This window comes from Pogoniulus pusillus, chromosome 38, assembly GCF_015220805.1.
Source record: "Pogoniulus pusillus isolate bPogPus1 chromosome 38, bPogPus1.pri, whole genome shotgun sequence".
Lineage (NCBI taxonomy): Eukaryota > Metazoa > Chordata > Aves > Piciformes > Lybiidae > Pogoniulus > Pogoniulus pusillus.
The window spans coordinates 4,938,732-4,958,559 of NC_087301.1; the positions used below are offsets into that span (position 1 = coordinate 4,938,732).

General features: G+C 51.3%; 1 protein-coding gene across 1 annotated transcript in view; it reads right to left on the bottom strand.

The window, feature by feature from the left end:
- The window catches only part of CBL (Cbl proto-oncogene), a 49,955-nt gene that overhangs the window by 23,499 nt on the left and 6,628 nt on the right, over window positions 1-19,828 (bottom strand). The window contains exons 2-4 of the mRNA XM_064172961.1: window positions 18,442-18,689; window positions 3,771-3,917; window positions 2,015-2,171 (exon numbers count right to left, since the gene is read on the bottom strand). Coding sequence (XP_064029031.1) covers window positions 2,015-2,171; window positions 3,771-3,917; window positions 18,442-18,689 — 552 coding nt within the window. The remainder of the gene's footprint in view (window positions 1-2,014; window positions 2,172-3,770; window positions 3,918-18,441; window positions 18,690-19,828) is intronic.

Below are 19,828 nucleotides of genomic sequence, written 5' to 3' on the forward strand. Positions count from 1 at the left end.
ATCCAGATAGGCCTGGAAAGGCTCCACAGAAGGAGACTCCACAGCCTCTCTGGGCAGCCTGTGCCAGGGCTCTGGGACCCTCACAGTCAAGAAGTTCCCCCTTGTGTTGAGCTGGAACCTCCTGTGCTGCAACTTACACCCATAGCTGCTTGTCCTATCCCAGGGAGCAGTGAGCAGAGCCTGTCCCCTCCTCCTGGCAGCCCTCAGATACTTATAAACATTGATCAAATCTCCTCTCAGTCTTCTCTTCTCCAGACCAAGCAGCCCCAGGGCCCTCAGCCTCTCCTCATCAGCCATGCCCTCCAGTCCCTTCATCATCCTCCTAGCCCTCTGCTGGACTCTCTCCAGCACATCCCTGTCCTTTTTCAACTGGGGAGCCCCAAACTGAACACAGTATTCAAGATGAGGTCTCAGCAGCAGGGCAGAGTAGAGGGGGAGGAGAACCTCCCTTGATCTGCTGGACACATTCTTAAGTCATAAAATGGCTTAGGGTGGACTGAATCTCAGAGATCATCTCCTCCACTCCCCCTGCCATGGGGGGACAGCCAAGCAGCCCAGCCAACTAGACTGGGCTGCCCAGGGCCAGTCAGTGAGGTGACCAAAAGACAGCTCAAGAACAGATTCTGCAGAGAGCAGAGACACAGGCAAGAGCTTCAAAGGATCATGCAGGGGACCAGAAATGAAGACCAGTTTGATGTCTGACACCAGCCTCCTATATGGCCTCAGGGAAGTGCCATCCCCTGTCTTGGCTTCACTGTGTCTAAGGCACTTGTGAGTGCTGCTCAAGCACCTCACCTCACTGGGGTGTGGCAAGGCTTGCTGGCTAGTCTGAGAGTCGACTAAATAAACCAGTTGATACATGTCAAATGCTCCTTAAAACCATGCACACAGGAAAACTGTAACAACTGCTGGGCAGCTTTCCACCTGAGAATGGCCTCAGTGCCTAAACCTCATCCAATCTTCCTCATTTCTCGTCTAGAAGAAGCTGTCAGCTCCCTCTGAGAGCTTTACAGCTCTTGGAAATTGCAGCAGCTCTTCACTTGCACTGCAGCTGGAAAAAAAGTACTGAATGAGATCAGCTGAACATGGGAATTTTTCATCTAGACCTATCTTAATTACAACCCACCCTATCACATGGGAAAAGGCAAGTCAGAGCCAAAGAAGGGTTTGTTCTTGTTTTGCACCATCAGAAGCTGTCTTGTGTTTATTAAAGGCTATGGGCTAGACTTTTACCTGCTGTGAATAACACTTCATAGAATCAGAGAGTGGTCTGGGTTAGAAGAGACCCTAAAGATCATCCACTCCAACCTCCCTGTCATGGGCAGGGACACCTCTCACTAAACTCAGCTGCTCATCCAACCTGGCCTTGAACACTCTCATCATCCACAACCACTCTGGGCAGCCTAGCCCAGAGTTTCACCACCCCTATCCTGAAGAAGTTCTTCCTCACATCCAGTCTAACCTTAGTCTCCCTCAGCTTCAAACCATTCCTCTCTACACATCCTCAGGACAAGTCCTTCTGCAGCCTTTCTGAAGGATCCTTTCAGCTATTAGCAGGCAGCTCTAAGGTCCCCCAGACACACTCAGCTCCCTCAGCCTATCCTCACTGCAGAGCTGCTCCAGTCTCTGGATCATCTCTGTGGCCTCCTCTGGACTCTCTCCAGCATCTGTGCCCTTCTGCTGGGGACACCAATACTGGAGGCAGGATTGGAGATGAGGTCTCAGCAGAGCAGAGCCAAGGGGCAGAATCCCCTCTCTTGCCCTGCTGCCCACACTCCTCTGGCTGCAGCCCAGCACACAGCTGCCTGCTGGGCTGCATGAGGGCACTGCCAGCTTCTCATCAATTGGCACCCCCAAGTCAGTTTCTTCAGGGCTACTCACAACCCACTCCACACCCAGCCCTACAGCATAAATAGTATCACCTTAGTGAGTGAAATGCAGCTTGTCTCAGGAAAAGAGTCGAGCCTGAAGCACTGAAACAGACTTTGAGTGATTCAGGCTCCTCCATCCTTACCTGGAAAAGTCGTGTGAAGATATCAAACTCAAACACTGAGATGTAGTCATTGCAAGTCAAGTCAATGGTTGACTTCAGGGCCATGGCTTCCAGCCCTGAGCTGATGGGATGCACTTCATGCAAGGCCTGACGGAAGCTCTTCCAAGGAACAATGGTCCTGGAGGAAAGCAAAGCAGCTGTAAATGTGATGTGTCTGAGGACCACCCCCACGCACACAACTCACACAGGTTTGCTGGTGAATGTGCACCTCATGCTCATGGCAAAGAGGAAGATCCAAATTAGACACCAGAGACTGATTCATTTCCACAAGCAGAGGATCTCCTGGCACTGCAGCAATGAGCAGCCAGATGAAACTCAGGCAGTTTGGGAAGCTTAAGTGCAGCTTTGCTTTCTCCTTTCCCTTTTCCTGCTGCCCTATGATGTCAATGTGATGAGGGGTTTCTGTGGCCTGAGTTGTACACAACATCATCACTTGCAGCTGGTAAAGGAGGAGTTAACAGCAAAGCTTTGAGCAGCGATCTGGGGCTGGTAGAAGTGTGACCCTGAGCAGCCTGTACTAGCCGGAGGTGTCCCTGCTGCCTTGCCAGGGGGGTTGGACAAGATGACCTTTGAGGGTCAGTTCCAACCTGATGCAATCTGTGAAGAGGCAAATTAAAAAGCTGCAAACAATTCTCTGGAGAGGGATTAAGTGGCCAAGGGAGATAATCAGAAGCCAAAACAGAGGCTTCTGTCCAAAGGAATATTTTCCTTCCTTTAAAAACATGAAGTGGAACAGCAGCAGAGAGAAAGAACATGGCCAGCTTCAGCCAACTGTGTTAATCACCAGTAAACATCACTGCTTTTTGTTCTGACAGCTACTAATTAAACTCTTTATGTGGAGTTTGAAAGCAGTACCCCCAAATTCATTGACTTTTAAAACTCAAAACGTTGCTGTGGACACCTGTGGAGCTCATTTAAGTCAGGGTTTTATTAGCTACAGAAACCCAAACTGTCATTTCAACACTCTGCAGACAAATGCACCTTGCACTTCACTTGCACCTTCAGTCTACCTCACCAAAGCCATTATGCAAAGTGCCAAACCTTCAGGGAGGCCAGAAGGAAGGTGATGATGTGATTGGAAAGGTTAATTGGAGGGAAGATGAAAAGGATTTCATGTAATGGCTTACTCTAAAGGACAACTAATAGGAGGGTATGGGAACCTTTGGAAGAAGAAAGCAGATTATTTGGCATCTTTCATGGGGCTTGATTACAAGTTGGATTCACAGATTGGTTGGAAAGGACCCTCAAAGGGCATCTTGTCCAATCCCCTGCAGGAAGCAGGGACACCTCCAGCTAGAGCAGGCTGCCCTGGGTCACAGCAAGGCTGATCTTGAATGTCTCCAGAGATGGAGCCTCAACCACAGTATTTTACCCCTCTCATTGTAAAGAACTTCCTCTTGAATTTTCCTCTCCTTAATTAAATTAGGGAGAGGAAAATTTAAGCTGAATAAACACAGGAAGCTCTGTGACAGTACAAGACTCTTCTAGGGAAAGCCCTATCACTTTAGACACTTACTAGAAGGCAGGACAAAGAGCTGAGACATACAAGGTAGGAGCACTCCTGCGTTTCACCCCAAAGCGCACCCAAGGCCTAGCAGCTGTCTCCTCTCGAGCATTTTAACCTGACAAAGACCCTTCTGGAACACAAACCAGCAGGCAGTGCTGTGTGCAAGTTGTTCCCACAGCTCCACTGCTTTAGGCAGAGTTAGAAACTTACTTTTCACCAAAAGCCTTCCTCCAAAACTCTGCAGCATCTGCCTTGGTGATCCGGAAAGTGTCTCCTTGGAAAAGGCCACTTGGGAAAATCCCTTTGAGCTCGGCCAGCATATGGCTGAAGATCAGGGAGAGCTTTGTCAGGTTCCTCCTGCAAAGGGCCACAAAAAGAAATGCTTCTTTTAGAACAGATACTGACCAAGACAGAAATCCTTACCTGCTGCAACTCAGCAAGCATCCCAGCCTAGAACACTCCTCACCTGGGACCATCTTGCAAGTAATTCACAGCATGTCAGGGGCTGGAAGGGACCCAAAGAGATCATCCAGTCCAACCCCTGCTGGATATTCCACAGCATTCAAACACAGATTCACAAAAGGGTTTGGCCTGGAAAGGATCTTAAAGTTCCAAACCCCCTGCCATGGGCAGGGACACCTCCCACCACACCAGGTGGCTCAAAGGCCTCATCCTCCCTGGCCTTGAACACCTCCAGGGAGGTTGTGGAGCACAGAAGTACAGAATGTGATCTTTAATCTTTGATCACATTCTGTGCTTCTGTGCTCCACAACCTCCCTGGGCAACCTGTGTCAGTGTCTCACCACCCTCCCTCTCTCTGCTCCACAACCTCCCTGGGCAACCTGTGCCAAAGGACTCCAGGGAAACCTTCCAACACCTGAAGGGGACCCAGAAGAAAGCTGGAGAGGGACTTTTGACAAGGGCCTGTCGTGATGGGATGAGAGGGAATGGTCTGAAACTTGAGCAGGGCAGATTTAGATTGGAGATGAGGAAGAAATTCTTTCCAGTAAGGGTGGGGAGACACTTAAGCTAGTGGGAGGTGTCCCTGCCCACGGCAGAAGGGCTGGAACTGGATGATCTGTAGGGTCTCTTCCAACTCAAACCACTCTATGACTCTGTGAACAAAGAGTTCTTCTTTTAACATCCCAGAGCATCCCCACAGCCTGGCTGCTGACAGCTACACCCAGCTCTAAACCTTGCACTACCCTGGCAGGGCTTAGCAGAGAGATGCAGGATCTAAAGGGACCGTTTGGGGAACAAGACCCAGCACGAAGCAAGGCTGTCTCTTTCAGTCACCCAGTGCTTACTAATCAGCTGGCTCCCCAGGGCAGGGCTCTGCAGGCTGAAAGAGGAATGTTCCTCAGGCTTCCCTCCTGCGTGCCCCCTTCAGCTGTGGTTGTGCTGCTTCCTTCCTGCTTCATGACTGCTTTTGCTCCACGCATCTTAAGCGGAAGTCAAGAGGTCAAGCAGGCACTTCCATTTGCACCACAGCTCTTCACTTCAGCCCCTCCACAGCCTGGCTCCCAGCTGGGTTCTCTGCTGCTGTTGACTCCCCCAGACCTGCAGCAGATTTTTCTTTCCCAGTTTCCTGTCTGCTGGACAAAAGCATTTTTGCCCTCTCTAGGCTCAGTCTTACCAAGCCATTAACTTCACAGGAGGGCTTTCAGCTGAGCTGCCTCCTTCTGCTACATCCACAGATTGAAAAGAGTGGGAAGGGAGCCTCAAAGCTCATCTTGTTCAATCCCCTGGCAGGCAGCAGGGACACCTCCAGACACAGCAGGCTGGTCAGGGCCACAGAAAGGCTGAGCTTGAGTGCCTCCAGGGCTGGGGCCTGTGCCAGGGTCTCACCACCCTCACAGTGCACAGCTTCCTCCTGATGTCCAACCTAACTCTGCCCTGCTCCAGCTCCAAACCACTGTCCCTCATCCTGTCACTCCAAGCCCTTCTGAACAGTCTCTCCCCAGCCTTGCTGTAGCTTCCCTTCAGCTATTGAAATGCAGCTCTAAGGTCTCCCTGGAGCCTTCTCCTCTGCAGGCTGAGCAGCCCCAATTCTTTCAGTCTTCCTAGCTGAGGTGCTGCAGCCCTCTGATCACTGCTGATTAATTCACATTACAAAGGCATGCAGCACCTGATGTGCTTCACGACTGAAATGTCTTTCTTCCCTCAAGGCAATGTTAATGCAGCACTACCATTTCTGCCACTGCCAGCCAGAAATGTTTCCTCTTCCTTCCAATGTTTCTCAGCTACTTCACAGCTAACCATCTGACACGGGGTAATTTTTGTTCCTCACACACAGCAAGGAGACTGCTCCACTGGATGATTTAGTCACAATGTTGTGCTTGCACCCCATCATTTGACATGCACACACTGTCAGGTCTGTACAGCTCATCCTGTGAAAGCCTGCTGCAAACAACTGCTGTGCAGAGCAATCCTTGGTCCTTGCACCAGTACGTAAAGGCTGCCTATCAGTAGGATGGAGACTCCCTTTTTACAAGGAACCACAGAACCAAGCAGGTTGGAAGAGAGCTCCAAGCTCAGCCAGCCCAACCTAGCACCCAGCCCTGCCCAACCAACCAGACCATGGCACTAAGTGCCCCAGCCAGGCTTGGCTTCAACACCTCCAGGCACAGCCACTCCACCACCTCCCTGGGCAGCCCATTCCAATGCCAATCACTCTCTCTGGCAAGAACTTCCTAACAACATCCAGCATGAACCTGCCCTGGCACAGCTTGAGGCTGGGTCCTCTTGTTCTGTTGCTGGTTGCCTGGGAGAAAAGACCTCCCCCACCTGGCTACAATGTCCCTTCAGGTAGTTGTAGACAGCAATGAGCTCTGCCCTGAGCCTCCTCTTCTCCAGGCTGCACACCCCCAGCTCCCTCAGCCTCTCCTCATAGGGTTTGTGCTCCAGGCCCCTCACCAGCTTCCTCAACATCTCTCTTGAATTGAGGAGCCCAGAACTGGACACAGTACTCAAGGTGTGGCCTGAGCAGTGCTGAGTACAGGGGAAGAAGAACCTCCCTTGTCCTGCTGGCCACTGTGAGGTGACTTCTGTGGAGCCAGCAACAGTTAAATGGAATTTCATTCACTTCCTGTGTTGCAACTTTTGTGGAAAGTAGTTCCTCTGCTTCTATTTTTGTAACTGATTACTCTGCCTAGAGGACTCTGAGGCTGTCTCACAGTTGTAAAAGACATCTTGGGATTACTTCAAGCTTTCCCCCTTTTTACAGGCACAGGCTGGAGCTCTGTGTCACCACCAAGAGCATGCAGAGGACTTTGTGCTGGGGCAGTAACAGCATCTGCCTGTTGTCTCTGGAAGCAAGCACAGAACAGACATTTGCCTGCTGGAATTGAGTCTGGCTGCTGGTGTCTGGAGCACAGCCCACAACAGCTGAGGTGCTGCTGGGGTTCTGGGGTAACCTCGTTGCTGTCTGCAACTACCTGAAGGGAGGCTGTAGCCAGGTGCTGGGGCAGTAGCAGCATCTGCCTGTTGTCTCTGGAAGCAGGCACAGAACAGACATTTGCCTGCTTTGCAGTCTGGCTGCTGCTGTCTGCTGCACAGCCCACAGCAGCTGAGGTGCTGCTGGGGTTCTGGGGTAACCTCATTGCTGTCTACAACTACCTGAAGGAAGGTTGTAGCCAGGTGGGGTTGGTCTCTGCTGCCAGGCAAGCAGCAACAGAACAAGGGCACACAGCCTCAAGCTGTGCCAGGGCAGGTTCAGGCTGGATGTTAGGAGGAAGTTGTTGTCAGAGAGAGTGATTGGCACTGGAATGGGCTGCCCAGGGAGGTGGTGGAGTGGCTGTGGCTGGAGATGTTGAAGCCAAGCCTGGCTGGGGCACTTAGTGCCATGGTCTGGTTGGTTGGGCAGGGCTGGGTGCTAGGTTGGACTGGATGATCTTGGAGGTCTCAATCTGGTTGATTCTATGATTCTTATACCTCTGTGGCTGCTGAAAGCTGTGTTTTACTTGTTGGAGAGTCATGGGAGAGGCTTTAGCTCTTCAGGACATCAAATTTTAAGATGTGAAGTAGTTAGAGGAAAAAAAATGTTTGTCTCCTTGCAGGATCCAAGACCTGTGGCTTTGGTTGCTTTCATTTTCTTAGGCAGTGCAGCTTGCAGCAGTGTGCACAGCAGTAGGCTGTGTTTTCCCTCAGTGTAACTCAGCAATTAGCTCATTTCCAAACCACCAATTGGTAATTATTTTGCCAAGTAAACATAGAATTTCTGAAGAAAGGGAGAGGTTAACTCAAGTTGCTCTGGCTGAATGTGGTCATTCTGCAGCTCTGTGAAGACAGAGCAACCAGAGGCTGACACTGGTCCTAGGAGCTTTCATGGAGTCGTAGAATGCTTTGGGTTGGAAGGGACCTTAAAGATCTTCCAGTTCCAAACCCCCTGGCATGGGCAGGGACACCTCTCACCAGCCCAGGTTGCTCAAGGCCTCATCTAACCTGGCTATGGATAACTCCAAGGAGAAGACATCCATCATCTCCCTGGGCAACCTACCTCAGTGTCTCCTCACCCTCCCTCTCTGTGCTCCCCAACTTCCCTGGGCAACCTGTGCCAGTGTCTCCTCACCCTCCCTCTCTGTGCTCCACAACCTCCCTGGGCAACCTGTGCCAGTGTCTCCTCACCCTCCCTCTCTGTGCTCCCCAACTTCCCTGGGCAACCTGTGCCAGTATCTCCTCACCCTCCCTCTCTCTGCTCCACAACCTCCCTGGGCAACCTGTGCCAGTGTCTCACCACTCTCACCAGAAGGAATTCCTTCCTCATCTCCAGTCTCAATCTGCCCTCCTCAAGCTTCAATCCATTCCCTCTTGTCCTATCACTCCAAACCCTTGTCCCAAGTCCCTCCTCAGCTCTCTTGTGGGTCCCCTTCAGGTACTGGAAGGCTGCTCTAAGGTCTCCCTGGAGCCTTCTCTATCCCAGGCTGAACAGCCCCAACTCTCCCAGCCCACAGCAGAGCTTCTCCAGCCTTCTGTTCATAGCCTCCTCTGGACTCTCTCCAGCAGCTCCATGTCCACCCCTTCACCAGAAATCCAAACCGTGGGCATCTCAGCCCTTAATACACAAGCCAAAGCACCCAAGAAACAGGCTGCAGTTGCCAAGCAGCAGCAGGGCATTTCTGCCAGCCCTGAGAAGCCCATCCACATGCCAAATGAGAACCACCACAAGCTGAGGAACACGCCTGCACCTCCAGCTACAAACAGCAGAGCCACAGACTCAGCCTGCCAGAAACTCTACCATTTTACAAGCTCTGAGAGCTAAGAAGAAGAAAAATCTTCCTTCCTTCCTCACTAGGCAGTCCTCTGCAAGCTTTAATTCGTCCATAAATTGATTTTTCTTTCAAAGACAGCGGTGCAATTTTGGATGAAAAGACAATTAAAACAACTGCCAGTTGATGCCAATTATGCTAAGTGTTGCTTAGGTTCCACAGCCATCACTTAAACTAACAATCCGAAGCGAGATTGAAAAGGAATCATTCAACATTCCTCTCCCCCACCAGCATTTAAATGATAATGAATTTCTTCTTGGGTAATAAGCAGTTAGTTAGTGCTGATATGCTGGAGCCTGGCAAAGCAAAAGCCTTTCTTGTGGGCAGCTTTGGAGCCTGTTCTTTTCTTTAGGATGTTCTAATTTAAATGCAGATGTAGACTTCACTGGTGTGAAGTTTTAGCTGGATTTAGAAGGGACAGAAAGGGAACTCACAGGCTGCCCACCGTTTGAGTTCCACGTTTTACATCCTCTCTTTTGCACTGTGTGTGTGTGGAAGCTCCCCAAAAAATAGGAGATCAGAGCTCTGACCTCTCCTTTCCCTTAAAAGCTTTGCTGGTTCATGGCTCAGCAGAGTTTTTCCTCTTGAAAAAAATCCAGCTTTGGGGTGTTGGTGGTTTGGGTTTGTTTTATTCTTCAAGTCATTCTTCATGCATTTCCTTCCCCTCTTAGGCATATGCATGGTCACTGCCAGCAGACATTAAATATTGGTAGCTTTGCCTAGGGTAAATGAGTAAATCTCCCCTTTGTAGTGAGAGAAGAATAAGAAATCCTGCTGAGTCAGCAGCCCACAAGGGTACTGTCAGAAAGGCAACAGTTAAATACAATCCAGCTTCCCAAAACCATTTAGCGAGGAGAAAAGGCGGCTCTGGGGAGCCTTTAGAGCAGCCTTCCAGTACCTGAAAGGGCACCTGCAAGGCAGCTGGGGAAGGAGCTTTTACACGGGCTTGGAGTGATGGGATGTGAGGGAATGGACTGAAGTTTGGGGAGGGGAGAGTCAGACTGGAGATCAGGAAGGAATTCCTGCCAGTGAGGGTGAGGAGACACTGGCACAGGTTGGCCAGGGAGGCTGAGGAGCACAGAGAGGGAGGGTGAGGAGACACTGGCACAGGTTGGCCAGGGAGGTTGTGGAGCACAGAGAGGGAGGGTGAGGAGACACTGGCACAGGTTGCCCAGGGAGGTTGTGGATCACAGAGAGGGAGGGTGAGGAGACACTGGCACAGGTTGCCCAGGGAGGTTGTGGAGCACAGAGAGGGAGGGTGAGGAGACACTGGCACAGGTTGCCCAGGGAGGTTGTGGAGCACAGAGAGGGAGGGTGAGGAGACACTGGCACAGGTCGCCCAGGGAGGTTGAGGAGCACAGAGAGGGAGGGTGAGGAGACACTGGCACAGGTTGCCCGGGGAGGTTGAGGAGCACAGAGAGGGAGGGTGAGGAGACACTGGCACAGGTTGGCCAGGGAGGTTGAGGAGCACAGAGAGGGAGGGTGAGGAGACACTGGCACAGGTTGGCCAGGGAGGTTGAGGAGCACAGAGAGGGAGGGTGAGGAGACACTGGCACAGGTCGCCCAGGGAGGTCAGTCTGCCTCCTCACAAGTCACCAAGCTGAAGCTGATCTGCTGGCTACAACTCAGCCTTTAAACAGTAACCAGAAGTTAGTGTGTGCACTCATTAGTCAGGAAGTGCCCAGAGCTTGTGAAGCAGCCTCAGCAGCATTAATTTTTAAAGAGATATGGAAGGGAGCTAAAGCAGGATTTAAAGAGCATCTTTAGACCTCCCCTAACAAAAATCATAGAATTGTTTGAGGTGGAAAAGAGCTCCAAGATCATCCAGTCCAGACATTGACCCAACCCCACCATGGCCACCAAACCATGTCCCTAAGTGCCAGGGCCACAGGTTGCTTGAACACCTGCAGGGATGAGGACTCCACTACCTCCCTGGGCAGCCTGTGCTCATCCCTGACCACTCTTGCAGCAAAAAAAATGTTCCTCATCTCCAACCTAACCCTCCCCTGGCACAATATCAGGACATTTCCTCTCCTTCTATCCCTGATACTAGGGAGAAGAGCCCAACCCCCACCTGACTGCAACCTCACAGAACCACAGAATTGTTTAGGTTGAAATCATCCAGTCACAGAATCTCACAACTAACCAAGTTGGAAAGGACCTCTGAGATCAGTGAGTCCAACCTAGCACCTAACCCTTCTAATTAACTAAGCCATGGCACTAAGTGCCTCATGCAGCCTCCTCTTAAACACCTCCAGGGATGGAGACTCCACCACCTCCCTGGGCAGCCCATTCCAATGCCAATCACTCTCTCTGACAACAACTTCCTCCTAACACCCAGCCTGAACCTGCCCTGGCACAACTTAAAGCTGTGTCCTCTTGTTTTGTCACTGAGAGAAGAGCCCAACCCCACCTGGCTACAACTTCCCTTCAGGTAGCTGTAGAGATCAATGAGGTCTCCCCTGAGCCTCCTCTTCTCCAACCATCCTCTAACTCTACCAAGCCTGGGACACGGTCCCCAGCACCACATCTCTGTGTCTTGGAAACACCTCCAGTGATGGAGATCCAACCACCTCCCTGGAAGCCTGTGCCAGTGTTTGAGAATCCTTCCAGGGAAGAAGTTTTTTCTAACATCCAACCTAAACCTCCTCTGGTGCAACTTGAGGCCATTTCCTCTTGTCCCATCACTTTTTCACAGTAGTATCACAGTATCACCAGGGTTGGAAGAGACCTCACAGATCATCAACCCTTTACCACAGAGCTCAAGGCTAGACCATGGCACCAAGTGCCACGTCCAGTCCTGCCTTGAACAGCTCCAGGGACGGCGACTCCACCACCTCCCCGGGCAGCCCATTCCAGTGTCCAATGACTCTCTCAGGGAAGAACTTTCTCCTCACCTCCAGCCTAAATCTCCCCTGGCACAGCCTGAGGCTGTGTCCTCTTGTTCTGGTGCTGGCCACCTGAGAGAAGAGAGCAACCTCCTCCTGGCTACAACCACCCCTCAGGTAGTTGCAGACAGCAATAAGGTCTGCCCTGAGCCTCCTCTTCTCCAGGCTAACCAATCCCAGCTCCCTCAGCCTCTCCTCGTAGGGCTGTGCTCAAGGCCTCTCCCCAGCCTCGTCTCCCTTCTCTGGACACGCTCAAGCATCTCAATGTCCCTCCTAGGGTCACTGCTAGGGAGAAGAGACCAACCCTCAGCTCACTGCAACCTTGCTGCAGTCACCCCTTGCTACAGGCTCAGGGCAGAGCAGCTGGAAAGCTGCCTGGAGAAAAAGCAGCTGGGAGTGCTGGGTGACAGCTGCCTGAACATGAGCCAGCAGTGTGCTCAGATGGCCAAGAAGGCCAACAGCCTCCTGACCTGGCTCAGCAGGAGGAGGGAACTGAACATGGCTCTGTACTGAGCACTGCTCAGGCCACACCTTGAATACTGTGTTCAGTTTGGGGCTGCTCACTACAAGAAACCTCCGAGTAGGAGCTGGGAATGTTGGCTGACAGTGCTGGTCGACTCCTTTCAGGGAGCTGTAGAGAGCAGGAGCTCTCTTCACAAAAATCATAGTCCTGAGCTTATGGAAGAGAATAAAACCCTGCTCAGAAGCACCACACATCCACACCACGGCTGAGCCCAAGCAGCTGTTACTAAGAAAAGAAAGGAAGCCACTGAGGGCTGCCAGCGCTGACGTCAGGCTCACAGTGCTGACAGCCACAACAGGAGGATGCCTTCAGCCTGCTGAGGCTTGAGGTGTGACACAGGAGAGCTGCACTGTCTTCTAACAGCTCTGTGAATGTAACTGGTTTAAAGCTGAAGGGGAAAGAACAAACCCCACTCAGCCACATCCAGCTCAGTGAGTGTTGGCAGGAGACCTTCCTCCAGCCTGTCACTGCACCTCTGCTGGAGCTTGGAAGGCAGGGAACACATTAAGGGTTGTGCTCTCTTCACAAGCACAGCTGGAAATGTGCCCCTCTGCTCTGCTCCAGTGAGACCTCACCTGCAGCACCACTCAGTTCTGGTGCCCCCAGCACAAGGATATGGAACTGCTGCAGTGGGTCCAGGAGATGAAGATGATCAGAGGGCTGGAGAAGCTCTGCTGTGGGGACAGGCTGAGGGAGTTTGGGGCTGTTCAGCCTGCAGAAAAGATGGCTCTTAGAACAGCCTTGCAGTACTTGAAGGGGGCCCACAAGAAACCTGGAAAGAGACTTTCTGCAAGGGCTTGTTGTGATAGGACAAGAGGGAATGGACTGAAGCTTGAGGAGGGCAAATCTGGACTGGAGATTAGGAAGAAATTCTTTCCAGTGCAAGTGGGGAGACACTGGAACAGGTTGCCCAGGGAGGTTGTGGATGTCCCCTCTCTGGAAGTGGTCAAGGCCAGGCTGGATGAGGCCTTCAGAAGCCTGGGCTGGTGGGAGGTGTCCCTGTCTGTGGCAGAGGGTTGGAAGTGGATGATCTTGAAGGTCCCTTCCAACCCAAATGACTCTGTGATTCTATGAATAAGACACTGCAAACTTCTCTTATACCACTGGATTTTAACCTGCCTGCCCTCAGCCAACACCAGCTACCACTCCAATTGCCTTCCCAATGTGTCTACTGTAGACACATGCACAACCTGCCCAAACCTCCCCATGCTGGGAGACACCCTGCAGCTGTAACACTGCTACCAGCTCTCAAAGCCCCACAAGCAGCTAGCAGGGAGAGTGCCCTGCAAAGCTATGCTCCAACTCTGCCTTAGCCCACCTTGGCTGAACACACTGGAGAGCCTCTAGGAAAGCACAGAATCAGTCAGGGTTGGAAGGGATACAAGGAGCAGCCAGTTCCAACCCCCTTGCAATGGGCAGAGACACCTCACACTAGATCAGGCTGGCCACAGCCTCATCCAGCCTGGCCTGAAACACCTCCAGGGATGAGGCTTCCACCACCTCCCTGGGCAAACCCATTCCAGGCTCTCACCACCCTCAGGGTGAAGAACTTCTTCCTAACTTCCAGTCTGAATCTACCCATTTCCAGCTTTGTTCCATTCCCCCAGTCCTACCTGACATCACAGAATCAACCAGGTTGGAAGAGAGCTCCAAGCTCAGCCAGCCCAACCTAGCACCCAGCCCTGCCCAACCAACCAGACCATGGCACTAAGTGCCCCAGCCAGGCTTGGCTTCAACACCTCCAGCCACAGCCACTCCAGCCCATTCCAGGAAGAACTTCTTCCTAACCTCCAATCTGAATCTCCCCATTCCCAGCTTTGCCCCATTCCCCCCAGCCCTATCCCTACCTGACATCCTAAAAAGTCCTACCCTAGCTTTCCTGTAGGCTTTGAGAAGAAAATACACAAAGAGCCACTTAGAACTAATAAAACCAGGAGGTTGATGCTCAAATCATCAACACAACCCTGATCCTACAATCTAAGAGAGACATCAGCCCTCTCCTCTTGGTGGTCTGTGTGCTGGCAGCAAGCACCTGCAGAGCTTCTATGGTTATGCAAATGTCCCACAGTGCATTCAGTGTACAGCAAGAGAGATCTGGGGCAGGAGAATCAGCACGTACACAACAGGAAATCAAACGAATGCTAAATCTGGAAGGCAGGAAGAAAAGAAGCTTCAAGGACAACAGGAAAATAAAGTCAGAAAGAGTCAAGACAAAGTGATTATTCAGTGGAGCAGATGAGATTTTTGGAGGCATGTTTTCATAACACTGCAGGCTAACATTAGCCACAAACTTGCATGAGAACAAGAGCAAAAGAGATTTATTTTCTCTCTAGACACACTGAAAGCAGGAAAATGTCCAGGGCTTACCAAATTCAGAGCAGATTTGTTTGCTTTATGGGCTGCCCACAATCTTCCAGGGGAGGCTTTCTCCCCCCTACACACACTTTTTGAGCGTTTAATAAGTAAAAACTAAAGTTAGTAACTTTATTCATCTCCTAATAACTCAATGAGCTTAAAGGTCTTTTCCTTTTGGGACTCTAACAAGGTGAGAAAAGGGCTTAAGCTCTTTCACTCACCAATTATTGGATACTTAGAGGTTCAAACATTCATTTAACTGCATTTCAGAGGAAACAAACAGCACTTCAAGCAATCAGGTTCCAAAAGCTCACACGACCATGAAGTCTGACACTGGAAGTGTCTCCTGGAGGACTGCATCCAGCTCTGCGGCCCTCAATGCAGGAAGGACATGAAGATGATGGAGCAGGTCCAAATGAGAGCCACAAAGATGATCAAGGGGCTGGAGCACCTCTGCCATGAGGACAGATTGAGGGAGCTGGGGGTGTTGAGCCTGGCGAAGGGAAGGCTTCAGGGAGACCTTAGAGCTGCCTTCCAGTACCTGAAAGGGGCTAGCAGGAGGCTGCAGAGGGACTGCTTACAAAAGCCTGCAATGATGGGTCGAGGAGCAATGGCTTGAAATGAGAGAGGATTCAGGAACAAGTTCTGCACCACGAGGGTGGTGGAACACTGCAAGAGGTTGCCCAGGGAGGTGGTTGAGGCCCCATTCCTGGAGATATTCAAGGTGAGGCACAAGGCTTTGAGCAACCTGCAGTAGTGGAGGATGTCCTTGCTGACTGCAGAGGGGTTGGACTGGATGACCTTTGGAAGTCCCTTCCAACCCAAACCATTCTATGATTCTCCAAGTGGCAGCATTTAGCAGCACCCTCAGCTGAAGCAGCAGTGCCCTGCTTTGTACAGGTCTCTCTTGAACCATCTGCACTGCCTGCTCTACCCTCCTCTGACAAAGCAGAGAATTGGGAGTTACTCTGCTCATTACCAGCACCAGGAAAAAGGGTGTCTGGTATCTCCCCTTTGTGCCAAAACACCAAGTGCTGCTTCCTGGGCTGAGTGAAGAGCAAAGAAAGATGTAATGTGACCAGCCAGGCTGCAATTCTGGTTTTATGCTTATGTTTACAAGCCTCACCACAGTTGTTTCCCTTGTAAGCTGTTTATTCATAATTGGTACAATTAGCAGTTCCCCAGAGACTCCCATCACAGCTGAGAGACAGCCAAGTCTCTGCTGGAATCCTGCTCCTGAAGTTCACATCTATTGATTTGAGTGTACCCCACCCTCTTTTGTCAATTAGTGTGATTACAAAGTGAGTAGAGTGATGAACCCTCTGGAATTACCTCTCTTTGCTTCTCCCTGAAATAAAACCAAAGAGCTGGAGGTGAGAGAGAAGAGAACTGCAGCCCTCAATGCAGGAAGGACATGGAGCTGATGGAGACAGTCCAGAGAAGCCCACGAAGATGAAGAACCTCTGCTATGAGGGCAGGTTTAGGAAGCTGAGGTTGCTCAGCCAAGAGAAGAAAAGGCTTTAGGGAGACCTCAGAGCAGTCTTTCAGTACCTGAAAGAGGCTACAAGCAGGCTGCAGAGGGACTGCTCCCAAAGGCCTGCAGGGACAGGACGAGGACAATGGTTTGAAAAGGGAGCAGAGCAGATTGAGATTGGATGTGACAGAAGTTCTGCACCATGAGGGTGATGGAAGACTGCAGCAGGTTGCTCAGAGAGGTGGTTGAGGCCACACTCTTGGAGACATTCAAGGTCAGGCTTGACAGGGCTTTGGGCAACCTGCTCTAGTGGCAACCTGCTGACTGCAAAGAGATTGGAATGGATGATCTTCAGAGCCCCCTTCCAACTCCCAATACTCTGTGATCTCCCAAACCCCACTTCTCACCTGGAACAAGCCAACAGTTCCTCTAACAATCACATTCTGCCAAGGCTGGAGGGGACACACACAACAGGTATATCATCTCTCCACTGAACTTCACTCCTGAAGGCCTCAAACTGACAACTAAACACTTCAGAGAAGCAAGTGCACCAGATGCTGCTGCTGTATTTATCCTCCCCAAACCACATCTCAAACAAACTCTTGAGAGTGAGCCTTATCACCTCATCAAGCAACGACGGTGAACAACAACCCAAGAAGAAACTTCCATTTCTCAATTCATTCATCAACACAGTGGTGAAATACAAAGCAGCATGAACAATGCCTTGGGTTGGAAGGGTCCTTCAAAGGTCATCTAGCCTAACCCCACTGCAGGCAGCTGCAGAGCAGCCAGGAAGAAAGGGACCTAGGGGTGCTGGGAGAGAGGAGCTGAAGATGAGGCAGCAGTGTGCCCAGGTGGGCAGCAGAGCCAATGGCATCCTGGGCTGGCTCAGGAGCAGTGTGGGCAGCAGGACAAGGGAGGTTCTTGTGCCCCTGTGCTCAGCACTGCTCAGGCCACACCTGGAGTGCTGTGTCCAGTTCTGGGCTCCAGAATAGCAGAGCTGTTGAGGTGCTGGAAGGTGTTGAGAGAAGGGCAGCAAGGCTGGGGAGGGGCCTGGAGCACAGCCCTGTGAGGAGAGGCTGAGGGAGCTGGGGGTGTGCAGCCTGCAGCAGAGAAGGCTCAGGGCAGAGCTCATTGCTGCCTGCAGCTTCCTGAAGGGAGGCTGTAGCCAGGTGGGGTTGGGCTCTGCTGCCAGGCATCCAGCAACAGAAGAAAGGGACACAGCCTCAAGCTGTGCCAGGGCAGGTCTAGGCTGGATGTTAGGAGGAAGTTGTTGTCAGAGAGAGTGATTGGCACTGGAATGGGCTGCCCAGGGAGGTGGTGGAGTGGCTGTGGCTGGAGGTGTTCTTGCCAAGCCTGGCTGGGGCACTTAGTGCCATGGTCTGGTTGGTTGGGCAGGGCTGGGTGCTAGGTTGGGCTGGCTGAGCTTGGAGCTCTCTTCCAACCTGCCTGATTCTATGAAATCCTCCACCAGATCAGTCTTTTTTTGTTTGGAAGTTGATGATGACAGCAAATGCTACAGAGAGCTCAATCTAGCAGCAGAAACATGTGCCAGCACTTCACACCCACACACACTGCCCACCACCTCTCTCCCTTCCACCAAATACTTCACCCCAGTAGCTGCCAGGGCGTTAACCACATTCTCCTCAGAGCAATTCTGTTCAGCCACTGAGTGCTTCTTGCTTTTTTTAGCACTGTGGTGGTTTGGGTGTTTTTGGGGGAGTTGTTGATGTTTGTTGGTTTTGTTTTGTTTTTTTTTAATTCAGCATCTACTCTAAAGTCCTGAAATGAGTTTGAAGTTACAAATGTGTGTTTTGTATAGGCTGCCCAGAGAGATTGTGGAGCCTCCTTCTCTGAAGGCTGAGTTCCTGTGCAAACTACCCTGGGTGATCTTTGCCTTGATGAGAGAGGCTGGACTCAATGATCTCTGGAGGTCCCTTCCAACCTCTGAAGTTCTGTGATATCCAACAACCCTGCTGTCAACAGAAAAGTCTATAACATAGACCCTCTTCAGAGCTTTATTCTGCTCTTATAGATTCATAGGATCAGAAAATGGTTTGGGTTGGAAGAGACCTTAAAGATCACCCAGTTCCATCCTCATTGCCATGGGCAGTGACACCTCCCACCAGCCGAGGTTGCTCAAGGCCTCATCCAATCTGGCCTTGAACACCTCCAGGGAGGTTGTGGAGCACAGAAGCACAGAATGGGATCTTTGATCCCATTCTGTGCTTCTGTGCTCCACAACCTCCCTGGCCCACCTGCTCCAGTCTCTCCCCACTCTCATGCTAATCTCCAGTCTAAACCTACCCTCGCGATTCATCGACCACAGCAAATTCACATCAGAACCACTCAAAAGCATTTCTCTCCTCGTTACCTGGGCTGTGAGTTCTCCTCATACATCCTTTCCTTCCCTTCTTTGAAGAGGCTGATGGTCTGCTTGGTTTTCTTCATCAGGTTCTCCATGAACACACGAAAGTACTCATTTTCCCCTAAGGTCTCCATCTTCCCCTCATAGCGCGACAGGATGGTTCGGAGATGCTGGTAGGTATCAGGCAGCAGATCCAGGATGTAGGGTGGGCTGTTCTTCAAGGCCAGCTTTGGGTTCTGACACAAACGTACCACCTGTGGGTAAGGAGGGGAAAAAAAAAACCACATTGTGATAACTTCCAAACAGCAAACAGTGACTGAAAGAGCAGCCAGTGCTACCTACAAAGCATTCGGTGCAGAGAGGTTGATTATCCTGGGGTATGTTAAGCAGAGGGTGTGCAGCAGATCAAGGGAGGGTCTTCTCCCCCTCTACTCTGCCCTGCTGAGACCTCAGCTTGAGCACTGCATTCAGGTTTGGGCTCCCCAGTTGAAGAGGGACAGGGATCTGCTGGAGAGAGTCCAAGAGAGGGCTACAAGGGTGATGAGGGGACTGGAGCACTGCCTGATGAGGATAGGCTGAAGGCCCCGGGGCTGCTTAGTCTGGAGAAGAGAAGACTGAGAGGAGATTTAATCAATGTTTATCAATATCTGAGGGCTGGGGATCAGGAGCAGGGGGGACAGGCTCTGCTCACTGCTCCCTGGGATAGGGCAAGCAGCAATGGATGGAAGCTGTAGCACAGGAGGTTCCAGCTCAACACAAGGGGGAACTTCTTTGCTGGAAGGGTCCCAGAGCACTGGCACAGGCTGCCCAGAGAGGTTGTGGAGTCTCCTTCTGTGGAGCCTTTCCAGGCCTGTCTGGATGTGTTCCTCTGTGATCTGTGTTAGATAGGATTGTCCTGCTCTGGCAGGGGGGTTGGACTCGATGACCTCTTTGGGTCCCTTCCAACCTCTAACATCCTCTGATCCAGAGAGAATCAGCCTAAGAGGAAACCTTTTCAGTGTTTATAAGTATCTGGAGGATGGTTGTCAAGAAGAAGAGGCCAGGCTCTTTTCTGTGGTGTCCTGTGACAGCACAAGGGGCAATGGACACAAACTGACACATAGGAAGTGTTTTCACAGATGTGTTAAAAATGTCTTTTCAGAGCAAGACAACTCTGAGCATAGGGTTTGGGAAGGTGGATTGGAGCTTGAGGAAGGCAGATTTAGACTGGTGATTAAGAAGAAATTCTTGACAGTGAGGGTGAGGAGACACTGGCACAGGTTGCCCAGGGAGGTTGTGGAGCACAGAGAGAGAGGGTGAGGAGACACTGGCACAGGTTGCTCAGGGAGGTTGTGGAGCACAGAGAGAGAGGGTGAGGAGACACTGTGATCCCATTCTGTGCTCCTGTGACCCA